This window comes from Nelumbo nucifera, chromosome 8 (genome assembly GCF_055504915.1).
Source record: "Nelumbo nucifera cultivar China Antique chromosome 8, China Antique-T2T, whole genome shotgun sequence".
NCBI classification, from domain to species: domain Eukaryota; kingdom Viridiplantae; phylum Streptophyta; class Magnoliopsida; order Proteales; family Nelumbonaceae; genus Nelumbo; species Nelumbo nucifera.
The window spans coordinates 14,201,705-14,216,481 of record NC_142656.1 but is presented as its reverse complement, the minus strand read 5'-3'; the positions used below and the strand labels follow the sequence as shown (position 1 = coordinate 14,216,481).

The 14,777-nt window shown below is 37.2% G+C and overlaps 1 protein-coding gene across 13 annotated transcripts in view; it reads left to right on the top strand.

Moving 5' to 3' along the window:
- The first annotated feature begins 8,312 nt into the window (after nt 1–8,312).
- The window catches only part of EMB1967 (Forkhead-associated (FHA) domain-containing protein), a 47,179-nt gene continuing 40,714 nt past the window's right edge, over nt 8,313–14,777 (top strand). For 8 of the 13 annotated variants that reach the window (XR_016079539.1, XR_016079541.1, XR_734407.3 and 5 more), the window contains exons 1-2: nt 8,313–8,590; nt 9,492–9,639. Coding sequence is in view for 8 of the 13 variants with exons in the window: in XM_010251761.3 (XP_010250063.1) it covers nt 9,571–9,639 (69 nt within the window). In the remaining 5 variants the exon portion in view is untranslated. Of the gene's footprint in view, nt 8,591–8,664; nt 9,149–9,491; nt 9,640–14,777 lie in introns of those variants that run through there. The other 5 variants (XM_088893326.1, XM_010251760.3, XM_088893328.1 and 2 more) reach the window with 5 other exon arrangements.

Below are 14,777 nucleotides of genomic sequence, written 5' to 3'. Positions count from 1 at the left end.
AAATTTCAAAATTAAACAGAGTAGAGTGTGCTATCCTATTCCATACGTTATTTTTGAAATTTAATGTACATTTCACATGCCACGTGTTTAGTATCATCATACCATTTACACATGTCAACGTGACTTGGGGAACCTGCCACATCCTCCACATCATGCCATGTGGTAGTAATATACAATGTCGTTAATGAACTCATGCAAAGGAATAAGATTTTTTTTTTTTTTTTTCATTCAGTAAATCAGTAATGTATACCACCAATGTTTCTCTCTAGCATGGCTTGCACTTGCCGGTTGTGACATGGGACACACGCCATGTGGCATTCTTATTATCCCACGTGGCAGTAACTTGAATAACTACATTACAAATTGAATATTTTAGAATAATACACGTGGAATAAAATGACTTCTCTCATGCCATTACAAACAGTCTCAAACATAAGTTCACGCATGAATTGGGAATTTTCTATATTTTCTATTACTAATAAGGTAATAATAATCTGACCCATCTTCTCCCCATATATAAAAATTATCATATTTCAATAATAAAGCATCTTCTTCCCAATCTTCCTTTCTCCTTATTTTTTTTCTTATTCATCGATTACTTCATTTATAGCTTTTTCAGAAGGCAATTCTCTAATTACTTTTTGGAGGCCTTCGCGGGTGTTTCGTTTCTAGCACCTCTTTCATACGGTAAATTAATTCGTTCACTTCTAACTTGAGAGTGCTCAACTCATTCAGTCATTTGAGGTGTTGGCGTTGGTGTCCATATCTGTGAATGAATGTCAATTGTATGTATTAGGTGAATATCTATATGATGAACAATATAACCAAAATCAAATAAGCAAACAATAGTTAACAAACATGTCATTCTTCAACCATTAAAACTCAACAATTCAAACTCAAATCCATGCGACTTATTAGAAAAGTCTGGCAAGTCTAACACAAAATGGTCTCAGATCGATGTAATTGTGCAATGTACAACATGTAAAACTATTCTAATTTGGTTCTTTAACTTGTATGGAGGCATGAGTTTAAGTATGGGGAATCGAGCTTTGAGCATGCCAAAGCATCGCTCAGTAACACTCCACAATGAAAATAGCAAGTGGTTGAAGCATTCTCTTGTGCTTCTTGGATGACCCTCTTCTGTAAACTTGAATAGCTGGTATTGTTCTCCTCAATACTGGCACAAGAAGTAGTCATCCATATTTGTGTAATCCGAATTTACTACATAATACATAATATTTGCCTATGTAAAGGATACAAGTTTAAAAGGCAAGACAAGAACCTATACCCAAGTGTAGCCGATGGAAATTAATTGAAGGATCTCCAACTCCAACTGCCTCGAGGAAAATTCTAGTTATGAGCACTACCTTCCCATCCTGCATACACAAATGTAAACATTATATTAAATGAGCATGCACACATTATATTTTATGTGATGGTAGAATGGAATTTGTTTGTCCACTAGGGCATGTGCATGAATATGGGTGCTTTCTATCGCACCAATGTAGTTTTATATGTGGACACATAAAGGATAGCAATGTTGGATGTATAAGAAATGAGTGAAATTTGTCTAAATAGATACATTGAAGTAAAGATAATACTTTGAGTTGGAATGGATCTCTCTTGGGATTATGTCCATGTTAGGCTCCCTTATATGATACTTGACCATCTTGGCCATAGTCTTCAACAAATTGTTAAAATGACAGGAGATTGTCTCCCCAAAATGTTGAAATGTATTAATAATACCATGGTTTGATTTACGATGTCCAACTGTAGCCATGAAAATACCTATTTGCTCATCTACAGACAAAAAAGATTATCACTAAGAAGTCCTCTTTCTCTTAATTCCTATAAAAGATTCATGAAGACATGTCTCTCAATCCTAAACATGTCAAGGCATTTTTCTACGTTACCATTTAAAACATTATGGATATAATCTATCCCTATGAATGAAGTGTACATAGTAATCAACCCAAACATCACTACAAGTATGAGGGCATCACCTTCCTCTTCATTGTACCATAAATCATCATCATTCATTCATTCATTGAATCAAACAAAGAGTCATCATGTCCATTATACTCATCTAATTCAGTATTGGATACTCTTTCTCTATTAGAGGGTGTGTAAGAATCATGGTCATGGTTTTATGACATGTCTATGTGGCATTCCATCAACAAACACATGAACTATTAATAAGCATTCATATGTATATGCCAACTGATGTAACCGTTTCTGGTCATGTACCAATTTTTTTGGCTAAGTACCTCGTCATTTGACCTAGCGGTGAAGTGCCTGGTGACGAACTGCCTAAAGGTAAGTTACTTGGTGACGAACTCCCTGGTGGTGAGCTACCTGGTGATGAGCTCCCTGGTGGTGAGCTACCTGGTGGTGAGCTACCTGTGAGGTGCCGAACTGCTTGGTGGCGAACTGCCTAGTGGCGAGTTGCCTGTGAGGTGGCGAGCTGCTTGGTGACAAGCTCCCTGGTGGTGAGTTGCCTGGTGACGAGCTCCCTGGTGACGAGCTCCCTGGTGGCGAACTCCCTACTATGCGGCCTGTGACTCAAAGAATGGTGGAGCTCCCTAGTGCAGCGCAACCCAACTGCCCTCTGCATGAGGTGACATTCTTTCCTTTGTAGGTAGTGGGAGCTGAGGGACCTGCGAGAACTCCATCTTTTCCTCCTCTTTGTAGGCGGTGGGAGCTGAGGGACCTGCGAGAACTGAATCAGAGGACCCGGGGGTATTTTCCCAGCGGGGACTCTCCGACGCTTAAGTTAGCACTCTGATTGTAGAGAGCTTGAAGATGATTTTGGAGAAATGAGAGAGCTAGAGAGCAGGGATTACCTCCATTCCCCCCCCCCCTCCCTTTGGGGGGTGAGGTCTTTATATACTGGAGTCCTCGCGGGTTAGGTGGGTGAAAAGCCTCCAAACGGTAAGACTCGTCACATCCCGTCAGAACCGAGGTACGGTGGTGAACTCCTCGAGGTCATCAGGCTGGCGCTTGCATCAGGCGGCCAAGTCGACGCCTGTGTCAGTCGGCGAGTCGGTGTCTGGGCCAGGTTGTCAGGCAGGAGATCTTCCTGCGATATGCCATACTCTTCTGTACCGAGCTACCCTACAAGTGGCGAGCTGCCCGGGGAGCTATGCCGAGCTGCTTGTGGCGAACTCTGCCGAGCTGCTTGGCTCCTTGGCGAGCTCCTTGGTGAGCTACCGAGCTCGTGGGGTATGCATGCCGAGTTTATCGGTGGGCGTCTTATGGGCGGCTAGGTCGGCCAGGTCGGATCATGTGCCAAGATGATCCAGGTCGGCCAGGTCGTGCAGGCCGCGCCAGGCCGGTGCCCGGGTGGAACACCAACTTGGTAAGTTGTTGCCTGGGTGTTGCCTAGTTGTCACGAAGTGCCACGTGTCACAATTTTACTGGAGGGCCAAATCTGCCCTCATCACCAACTATCATCATAATAAAAGAAAACTATATAACCACTACCAACACAATCAATTCACAAGAAGCATCATAATAAGTCATCGAATAACATCTACAATCAACACCCGTGTTATTCAAATAGATTTCCAATTAAGTAAGTTCAAATGGTTTATAAGTTAGAAGTTAACAATATTATAGTCCAAATTTAAACCAGTAAATATAAAAGGTCCATATGACAAAGTCTTTAATTTTCCCCATAGATCTTTCCATCAACCAATCCTTCCTATGGGCTTTTGAATGTTTAAAAAATGCCTCTCTAAATGCCCAAGTTTGGAACAACCTGCTAGTAGCAAGCATATATGTTCTTAAACATAGTAGATTAACCATTGCATTCAAGATATCAAGGTTCAAAATATCGATACAGGGTGATACACCAGTAGAAGGTATTGGTCTATATCGGTACTGTTTTTTTTTTGTTTTTTTTTTATTTTTTTTCTAAATCTGGTTCAAAGGGCTGGTTTACCCCCTGAACTACTCGCCAACCCGAAACACCCCTTGTAAGGGCGTATCAAGAAGGCTCCAATACAATATATATTGGCCGATATGGATCGATATATAACGACATTTTGAACCTTGTAAGATATGCATGCATTTACCCACATTGAAGTCAACACGAGCATTGTCACATGCTACTAAGCAATCAGTCCTCCTATGGTATGCATTTGTTATATTTATCATTGCAATGGACACCTTTTTTATTCTGTCACCTCTTCTCTTTCTGGGTAGATTGGGTGGTAGTTGTGGTGGGATTGGTGCATCGAACTCCGTTATTTTTTTAAGTATTAAGTTGTGGGGAGTCAATGGTAGAACCAACTTTATCCTCAGCCTTGTTCTCATCATCAATTGGCACCACACCCTTAGATTACGAAATTGTAGATAATCCAACAGTTGAAGTGTCACCAAAGATCATGTCAAATATAGCAAATTCACGACACCTATATTACCATTAACGTATGAAAGCATATTTTAATCCAAAAACTACAAGTGGACAAAGTATTGGGATTGTTGAAGATCTGTTGCCTTTTTATGTTGCCATTAGTTGTTGTTATTGGAGTCTGGATTTTCTGTCCACGAGAATTCTGCCCACGTTTATCTCAGCCATACACGGAGAATATCTCATTCTCTGCATAGTATTACGTAGGGGGAGATGTTCCCAATTCATGGGGGTAGTGTATTGTGGGTAGGCATGGGCAGAGTTCTCGTGGGCAGGAGATCTGGAGTCTTGCTGTTGGTCTTTAAAGCTCATTAATTTATTGTTGTTTTTTTTTTATTTTTGTTAATAGTAGCAACTAGGGGTGTCAATGGTGTTCGAAAATCCAATTTTGAATTCGAGATTCGACATAATTAAATCAAAATTAGATAATTCGAGTATCTAATCAATCAAATTCGGATATGACCTTATTCGATTAGATAAATATCCAAAATTTATTGATTATTTAATTCTTATATATAATATATAAAATACTTAAATGCTTTATATAATTTATATATATAATAATTAAATTATATATTTATATACTTTATTTATATAAACAAATTATTTATTTTATATATTTATTAATTACCTAAAATAATTAATTGGGTGAATTTGAATCGAGTTGAATATTTGAATATTTAATCAAATTCAAATTCGAATATTAATTTTCAATATCTGTCAGATATCAAATCGAATTTGGATATTGCCTGATTCAATTCAAATTTGATCCGGTTACACCCCTAGTAACAACCCTATTAAGGGCATATTTGACATTGTACCTCTTTTTATTTTTCAAGTGTAAAAGATAATGAGGGAGGCAGCCTAATAAGACTGGCTTTTCCATTCTCTTTTCTCTCATCTTCTTCTATTCTCAATAGACTTTGTTCTTCTTTCTCTTCTTTCTTGAATTCTTTTATTAGAGCACAGGGTTATTCATTAAAGTAGTTGTGTTTATACTATTCAACAAAATGGAATGACAAAAATGAAGAACAAACACATTGTAGAGGTGGCAAGGACTCTTATGGTTTATGCTTTTGTCTCCTTGTGTTTTTGGGGTGATGTTGTTCTTATTGATGTTTACTTGATTAATTATATGCCTTTTTTTGTTTTAGGATTTCAGATACTGTTTAATCTTCTTTATCCAAGGGGGGAGATATTTTGTATTCCTTTGAGGGGCTTTAGGTGTATTTGTTTTGTCCATATTCATATTCTTGGTTCTCATTGTTTTAAGTTTAACCCTAAAGCCAAAAAGTGTTTTCCTTGAATGTGTTCAAACTATAAGAGGTATTGTTGTTATAATCTATTGCAAGTAAGTTAGTATGTTACCATGGATGTCTCTTTCTTTAAACTCACACATTTCTTTGATAGTGGTTCTCCTCATGAGAATGTCTTTGAGGGAGAAGGTGAGCATCCAATTCCTATTCCTTTTGCCACCTCTAGTTTCTTTACCTACTCCATTACATCCCACCTTACAATTTCTTTATGCGGTAGTGCGAGAGGGTTGGTTCTACTTATGCACTTACATGGGAATCCGCACCACTTTCAATTATTTATCTAAGATTCTAGGTTCGATTTACATAGATCCAAGTATGCCTCTTGTAACTGTAGATGCTTTTGTTTCTAATGATGATACTCATGTATGTAACACTATTGATGCAGATGACCTTGACCTTCGTATTGCTTTCTCATAACATCTCTCTTATATTAGTTTTTCTCCTTTCTATTGTGCCTCCTTTTCTTTTCTTTGTTGTTTGTACCTAGGAATATTAGTGAAGTTCTTTCTATGCTTGAGTGGAGGACACCTATGCAAGAGGAAATTAAAGCCTTGAATAAAAATCAAACATGGGAGATTATTGATCCAAAGTGAACCTTTATACTCATGTACATAGATCCATTGTTTTCTCATAACATCTCTCTTATATTAGCTTTTCTCCTTTCTATTGTGCCTCTTTTTCTTTTCTTTGTTGTTTGTACCTAGGAATATTAGTGAAGTTCTTTATATACTTAAGTGGAGGACACCTATGCAAGAGGAAATTAAAGCCTTGAATAAAAATCAAACATGGGAGATTATTGATCTAACGACTGAGAAAGAGAAAGTTAGGTGTAGATGGGTGTTCACTGTAAAGTATAAGGTTGATGGGAATAGAAAAGTACAAGGTGAGGCTTGTTAAAAAAATGTATAAAGACTTATAAAGTAGATTACGTAGATGCTTTTGCCCCTGTAGCCAAAATGAGTTCATTCCTAATTCTCTTGTCTCTAGCGGCCACTTATTGTTGACCACTTTTTCAATGTGATGTAAAGAATGTCTTTTTTAATGGAGATAGGAGGTGTATATGGATCTTCTAACTAGGTTTTTATGATGATGTAGGTGAAGGAAAAGTCTGAAGATTAAAGAATTTTTCATGTGGCTTGAAGCAATCATCTAGAGCATATTTTGATAGGTTTAGGAGAGCATTGATTCACTTTAGATACACATAGACTCGGACAAATCATACTCTTTGTGAATAGAAGAATGTAATCACTTGTATAGTGTTAATAATATATATTGATGATATTGTAATTATAGAGTGCAACTTAAAAAATAGATGAACCTAAACTTTTGGGTCTAAACCTAGGTCCAACTTGAGGACAAAAAATCCAAGTCAATCCAGTTAACAAGCTGGGTTGGTCTAGGCGCAAATTGAACCCGCTTAATTTGCACTCATACAGGTCATTGACCACTAATTAATTAGAAAAAATAGTTTTCTTTTCGACTTGGTTTAAATTTTTATTTTACTTCCATCATTAACAAAAATAACTCTTATTTATCATGTTTATTTTTGTTTAATATGATAAAATACATAATACTAGAGATGTACCTAATGTTTTGTACATTTTTTTTGTAGTTTTTAATAATTTTTGTCTCTCTCTTTTTTAAAATTTTTGTTATTTAATTATGACAATGTCATTTGACTGATTTAACCTAAAAGGTTGAACCACTGGTCCACTGCTTGAATAGGAAAATGGTTTTATTTTTAGATCGATTTTAGATTTTGTATTTTATTTTCATCATTAATAAAAAATGCTTCTTCTTTATCATACTTATTTTTGTCTATCATGATAAATATATAATTTTAGAGACGTACCTAATTTTTTTGTAACTTTTATACTTTAATCTGTTTTTAAACCTTTATTATTTAGCAATGAAATCATTTATTGATCCATTTGACTCATATAGTTGAACTATGTACCCTGACATAAACAAAAGCTCTGTTTAGTTTTGATGTTGGATTTGAACACGTTTTATATTGTCAAAATTATTGAGCATTTATTTAATTAGTAAAATTTATTTATAGAAAACAAAAATACCTCAAATAGAAAAAAAATCAAGAAGGGAGAATTAATAAAAGGAAATTGACTTTTTGCTTTCTTCAAATAACGACCGAATGAACAATGACAACTAGTGCACATGGATGGCGTTTGGCGACTGGGCAACAACGTTCAACGATTTGGTGGCAAAAGCTAAGGAGTTAGCCCGGCAACTGCAGCCAAACATAGCGGCTTTCTATTTCATCCATCAATACATGTGGGTAAATTAGAAGGGCGGAAGGGCCCCCAATCACTATTGATTCATAGATTCTATTTTCTATCTTTAAACTATTTTCTACATTTTTAAATATTTTATTGTTCATTTACGACATCACGGATCAACATTTCGACGCAGACGGTTGAACCGATGGCTCGCGACCCGGAGGGAAAGCGGTTTTTTTTCGGATCGTTTTTTGAAACACTGCTTTTGATCATTTTTAGAAACAGGGGAGGTTAATGATTTTTTTTCTGAAAACACAGGGTGTTGTTGTGTAATTAAAACTCAAAAGGGTTTTTCGTTTTTCATTCACTCGGAGTGCAGGGACAAGGGTTTTTCATTCACTCGGAAAACCTCTTCAACCGGGTATCGAAGTTCAAACTGATAGCTTGTTTGCTGTAAGCTGTAACTCTGGGAGGCCGGAAGCTACCGGCACAGCACCGTTCTTCCTATCTCTCCTGACATGTTTAACAAACACTGATAACGACTGATAACGACCATAGAGATCGTTCCTACTCGACGGAGAAGTTTCTTGTGCGTCATCTTGCCGGAACTATTCGAAAAGCCGGTAAGCCCCCTCCTCCCTCCCTTTGTTTCTCTTTCTTCCTTCGTGAGTAACCGAAAGTGAATTGCTATATAAAGCAATATACAGCATTAGAACCATGCACGGATTGTTGCCACAAGGAGAATCAACCATTCTGAGACAAGAACAACACTAACAATCAGCGGCCATGGGGAAATCCACCACGACTGGAATGTCACAAAAGAAACAGACAACCCAGACAAAACAAAAGATGACCAACTATCCGAGAGGTTCTAGATGCTGATAAGGAAGCCAGAAAGAAGAATCCGTACGAGATTTTAGTAATAATGCAGTTAGTCTTAAAGGACATCTTGAATTTAATGCTTTCACAAGTTGTGGTCTTCCCAGATCGTTTGGCATTTCTATCAAGCCAAATATGGTATATAGTACATCAAAAATGCAAATATGGGGATTAAGGCAGGGTTGAGATTACCTTAGAAGTTCCACTTCATAACCATGGCCATTGCCTTTTCAATAGCATTAGTGCTTCATTTCTGTAGCATCTCTCTCCATGGTTGTCAAGGCGACACCGACACCTAGTGTGTATGCTTTCTTTTGTATCTACATGACATCTCTGTCCTGGCATGCATATGCATGTTTTCTTTTGTACCCACCTAACATCTCTCTTCATTTCTGTAGAGCATCTGTATATTGAATCAATCCCTATGGGAAAAATGTTTTGATTATATGATATTTGTATGGTATTTAAACTCTACAGCCCTATCTGGGTCTTCTCCAGCATAAACACATATAAAAGTATATGCATGCCAGGATAGACTCAATGACACAATCTCAGAAAATGCCAAGTTTTTTGTGTTTCAAAAAATTTTCAGAATTTTCATCAATCTTTTTGGATTTTTCTGAATTTTGAATTCCAATGTTTTAGGGCTTGGCTTGATTTTGCCTTTGTATTTGGTGGTTGAGCTGGGGGTGAGATACATAGAGCGAGAATTCAGGTTTTGGACATGGGAGTGCTTGCTCCCATTTCTCATTGGATCCCTGAAGATGATCTATTGTTGAAGAATGCTGTCGAGGTACTTTTCATTGCCTTCTCTTTGGTTTGACTTAAGCATTTCTGTCTTTGTATCCCTAGGAAAGGAAGAAAAGAAAAAGAAAAAAAAGGAAAAGAACAGTCAAAGAAAATAAGATTACGCATTAGCACAAGTATTATGATTTATCCTTAATCTGGGAAAATTGTTTAACTAATGTGGATTTTGTTTTGCAATTCACAAGGGGAAAAATGCAAAGACAGTGGCATTCATAAGGATTTTTGGAATTGGATTATGGCAACTATTTGTTGTCTAATCAGGCAAGCCTTCTTTGTCTGACAGTGTTAGGACTAGGAGTGGAGGAGAGCTGATGGCTACACAATTTGGTTTTCCTTTTTTTTTTGTTTGTTTCCATGTGTTTCTGGGGTGTTGAGATACATGTGTATTTCTGGCATCTACACATGTACTGTTTATGTAGGGTTATTGTTCTCTTTTTTCTACTATTAGATAGGGGTGCAACATGGGTTGGCCTGCATTTGACTTTCGTAAATTTTGAATGGGCCCATCCTGAAAGTCTGGTCCCGGTGTAGTGGAAATTCTCCAAATATTTTGAGAAATTAATAAAATTCTCTTCTTCAGGTTGGGCTCCTGCTATTAGAATATTGATAAAATTCTTTCGGGGTGGTGGAACATTATATGCACAAATCCCTTCCATTTGTGCAACATAAATTTCTCTTCTTCTTAGCATATTACTTAACCTTAACACATTAAACTATGTTACTGATAAAAACACGTCAACTGTATTTCTTAGTATCAGAGCATAGAAAACAAGAAATCATGTTAAAAGTGTTCTAATAGTTTTGGTGAAGAGGGCTTTCTAGCATCATTAGGCCATATGGATGATCTCAGCAATTGTATGGCCTAACTCCATAAGAGGGTGAAAGAATTGAACTGCCTGACATAGCTCCATCTATGGAGTTTTCTTTTTTTTGTGCTACTGTTTGAAGCTCTTTAATATTTTTTTGAAGATTTTCTTTGGTGAAATTCAGAAAAATTTCAATTTGATGTTTTGTGATTGCTTCTTAGATTGGAGGTGGCCCTTGATGATTCTATTGGGGATGACCATCTGTGGTCTATTGATATTGCTGGTAGTTATTCCTGCAAATCCTTTTTTATTTCCCTAGCGGCCACAGTGATTTAAAAGGTGCACCTTAGGCATGCCTGGGCGCTCAGGCAAGGCACATTTTAGGGTATGTGCCTCACCTAGGTCCTGGCACAACATTTTCAAAGGGCGCATGCCTGGTGCGCCTTGCACTTCAGCCCAGGTGTGTGCCTTTTGAAAATCTGTGCATTTTTTCTGTTTTTTTTTGTTGTGTGTGTGTGTTTAGCAGCTGGGTACTGGAGTGGAGAGAACCTCATATTTGCTAATGTTGCTCATTCATTCATCCTAATAAAAGATATTTTTAAAAGACACTTAAAGTCATAAAACATTTTTCTTATGGGGATTAAGAATTTAAGACCCTGATATGGACTTGTTTGGGCTTTCCTTGAGGGGCTTGATACAAGGGCTGCTTGTAGAATCAAGAATGCATAATGTTTAACATCACGTTAGCTATTTGAAGTAATGTAATTGGGAAAAAAAATAAAGAGATTAAGAGTTTGCATGCTTAAATATGTTATGCTTGATTTTATTTTTAAATATGTTTTGCATGTTATGTTTATGTATTTAAATTTGCGATAATAGGTTTTTAAAGCATTTATTTTAAAAGTTAAGTTTATATTTTTAGTGAATAATGTGTTTAATATTTTTAATATTTTGCATTTTTTATTTTTTGGCAGTTTTTTATTTTTTATTTTTTGCATTTTTGTGCCTTGCTTCAAAAAGGTGCACCTCACCTTGCACCTTGTTCCTTGGGCACAAAATGACCCTTGTGCTTTTTTTGCGCTTTGCGCTTTTAAAACACTGTGGTCACTGCTTCTTTGCCATCTTTTCTCGTGAAGGAAGTTAGGTGTTCTTCTATTCCCCCAAAAGTTAGTGCCTTCTGTTGGAAGTTTTTCATAGATGCATCACCACATGTGATTTGTTACAAAGGAAAGGACCGTACTGTCTTTTGTTCCCTAGTTGTATCATGTGCAGATTGACTGCCTACCACCTCTTAATCTCCTGCTCATTCGTTTGCTGTATTTGGGAATGGTTTTCTATTCTTTTTGGATGTAGGTGGAACCCCCCTTGATTCATCTATGATGAGATGCATAAATAGATGGGCTGACATGTGGAAATGCATAAAGGGCAGCGGTGATTTGGATAATTTAGGAGGAACGGAATGCAAGAATTTTTTATGAGAAAGAAAGTAGGGAGGTACTAATTGAAACCATCACTTTGCAAGTAGCACAATGGGTGAAGACTCTGGTATTGTTCTTGGATTTCATTGTGGAAGATATCTTTAGATATTAGGGAGTAATAGCACGGTCATCCTCTAAAGAAGATTGGAGTCTTCCAAACTGGGATTGGAGGAGTGATAAGGGATGAGAATGGATACATTTGTGCAATGTTTTCAGGTCCAATAGAAGAAGGTGGTTCAGTAAGAGCAGAACTTTTGGCAGTAGTGTTTGGGGTGCAAAAAGCAAAGGAAATGGGGGTTGAGAGGTTGTTCATTGAAGGTGGTAGTGGGGTGGTTAATGACGGAAAAGAATGTGGTGTGGAATTTCAGGAATGACTTTAGACTGTTCAAATGGTTTTCAAAAGATATGCAATTACAAATCAGATGGGTATGTAGGTTTGCAAATTGTTTGGCTAAACAAGGGGTGAATAGACAACAAATATTTTGGGCTCAAATGTAAAAAGGATGATGGGTTGTATCTATAGTGTATATGTTTTCTTTTGTACCCACAACCTCTTGTTGTATCTTTCTTAAATTTAATGAATGAATTACTTCTTTGTTGCTGATAAAAAATGTTTCTTTTTTATTTGTTGATATTAAATATAAAATTCATTAAAGTAGAAATAGAATACACACTGGTGATAAGATGTCCTTGAGGAGAGAAACAGGTACTAAAACAACAATCATCCCCACCCTGAGGAAATATTGTCCATCACATATGACATTCCAAACCATCTAATGGAAGAGACATCCAACATCCTACAAAGGAAGAAGCAGAAAACCCTATTCTTACGTTTTACAAACAAAAGAACAGAAGCACATAGATGATCCTAAATCACATATACAACATTCCCCAGCTTCAAATAAGACTTATGGTAAACATTTTCACACAACAAGCTCCTCCCAAAAATTGATGAGCATGATGGTAATGAGGGATGCAGAGGTGGAGGAGACTGTAAAACTATATCTTCCGGATGAGTTCATCACAAGAGGAGAGATCCCTTGGAAGTTCAGGCTGCTGGTCAGACAGGCAAAATTTCTAGGTACCAACTTGAATAGCTCATTCAAATGGGTACTCAAATGCTTTGGCAGACTCGTTAATGAGGATAGGGGTTGCAAAGGAACAAATGGTGTGGGGATGTCCAAGGCCAGTTTGTAATTTGTAACGGATCTGTACCTGTATTTTCTGCTCCATGTTTTTTGGAGTCTGCTCTGTTCTCTCTTGGCCTTCTGTCACATATTTGGGTAGTGTGGAGTTTTTAATTAATGAAATATCTGTTATTTATCCAAAAAAAAAAAGAAGAAGCTCCTCCCAGAAATAATACTGAAATTCTGCACCTCCTTACCATCTCAAAAAAAAAAAAAAACCTAAAACTAAACAACCATTCTTGTCCTAAAGGAAATGGGCCTGGGATAAATGTGGACTTTTCCCTGTCTGTTCTTTCTATAACAAGACTAACTTAGCATCGGAATACCTCCTTCCCATGGAAAAAAAAATCTGGTGTTCTCGTGTTCCCTCTAAGGTTGCCTTTCTGGTATGGACTACTACCCTTGGATGCTTAACCACTGATTTGCTGCTTAGAAGAGGCATGAATGGGATCAAAACATAGTGAACTTTTTTTTTTTTTGAGCAAGAAGAGATTTAGAGATTGGTCTTTAGCTCTACCAGATTTTAAGGGGATCATCAAGTAAGATTTTGATTGTAACTTTTGGGTTTTATTTATCCATAATTGGAACTGAAATCTTTGTAATTTTGTTTCTCACCTTTTGTCTTCTTTTTTTTTTTGTGGTGATTCCTTATCACCCTTTGGATGTACCTTTTGTTTTTATTAATAAACTTTCCTTTTTATTTTATTACTAAAAATGAATGGGATCAGTGACAGGTGCTGTTTGTGTAGTGAGTATTCTGAATCATCAAATTATATCTTCATTCACTGCAACTTTACTTTTCAGCTTTGGGTGATGGCCCTGCCCAGTTTTGGTTTTCAAACTTGCATGCCCAAGCCCAAGTCCTTTCTAGATTTATTCCAGGGGTGGAGGATGAAGGGCTAAGTCATAGAGGAAAAGTTCTGTGGAGCATATTTCCTGCAGCTATTATCTGGACTGTGTGTAGGGATGGCAATTTTCCTCATAAAACCAGGGCCCTGCCCTGCCCCGGATGGGGCAGGTTTTCCCCAATCTTAAACAGAGACGGGGGAAACACTTTTGCCCCGAATCAGGGACGGGATGGGGACGGGGTTTGCATATAATTCCCTGAACCCGCCCTGAACCCGGTGGTAAATTATTAAAATATTCCTAGGTTTAATATTAATTTTTAAAATACCCTCAAATCTATCAAAAAAAATTTAAAATACGCTCAAATTTCCCCAAATTTGAAAAACATAGGATTTCATAATCACATTTCTAAAATACCCCAAAATTCCCATAATCCTATATCAAAAATACCCTTGGAATTTGATGTGTTTTAGGTAATTTCTTCAGGGCAGGGAAAATTCGGGGATTCCCTATCCCTAATGGGGGAAGGGTGCCTTACTCCAAACTGATCCTGCAACTGGGGATGGGGCAAAAGATTTTGGCTACGAGGCAGGGACGAGGAGGGGGTGCCCCACCCTGAACCTGCCCTATTGCCATTCTTGTGTGGAAAGAAAGAAACCAAAGAATTTTTGAAAACAAATGTAATGATATAGGAATTGTCAAAAAGAATATTACAGGTCTTTTGTATTCATGGTTAAGCATACAATATGAATTCCAAGGTGTCCAATTGTAGTATTTTTTTTGTCCTAAGTAGGCAAGTGGGTGTCT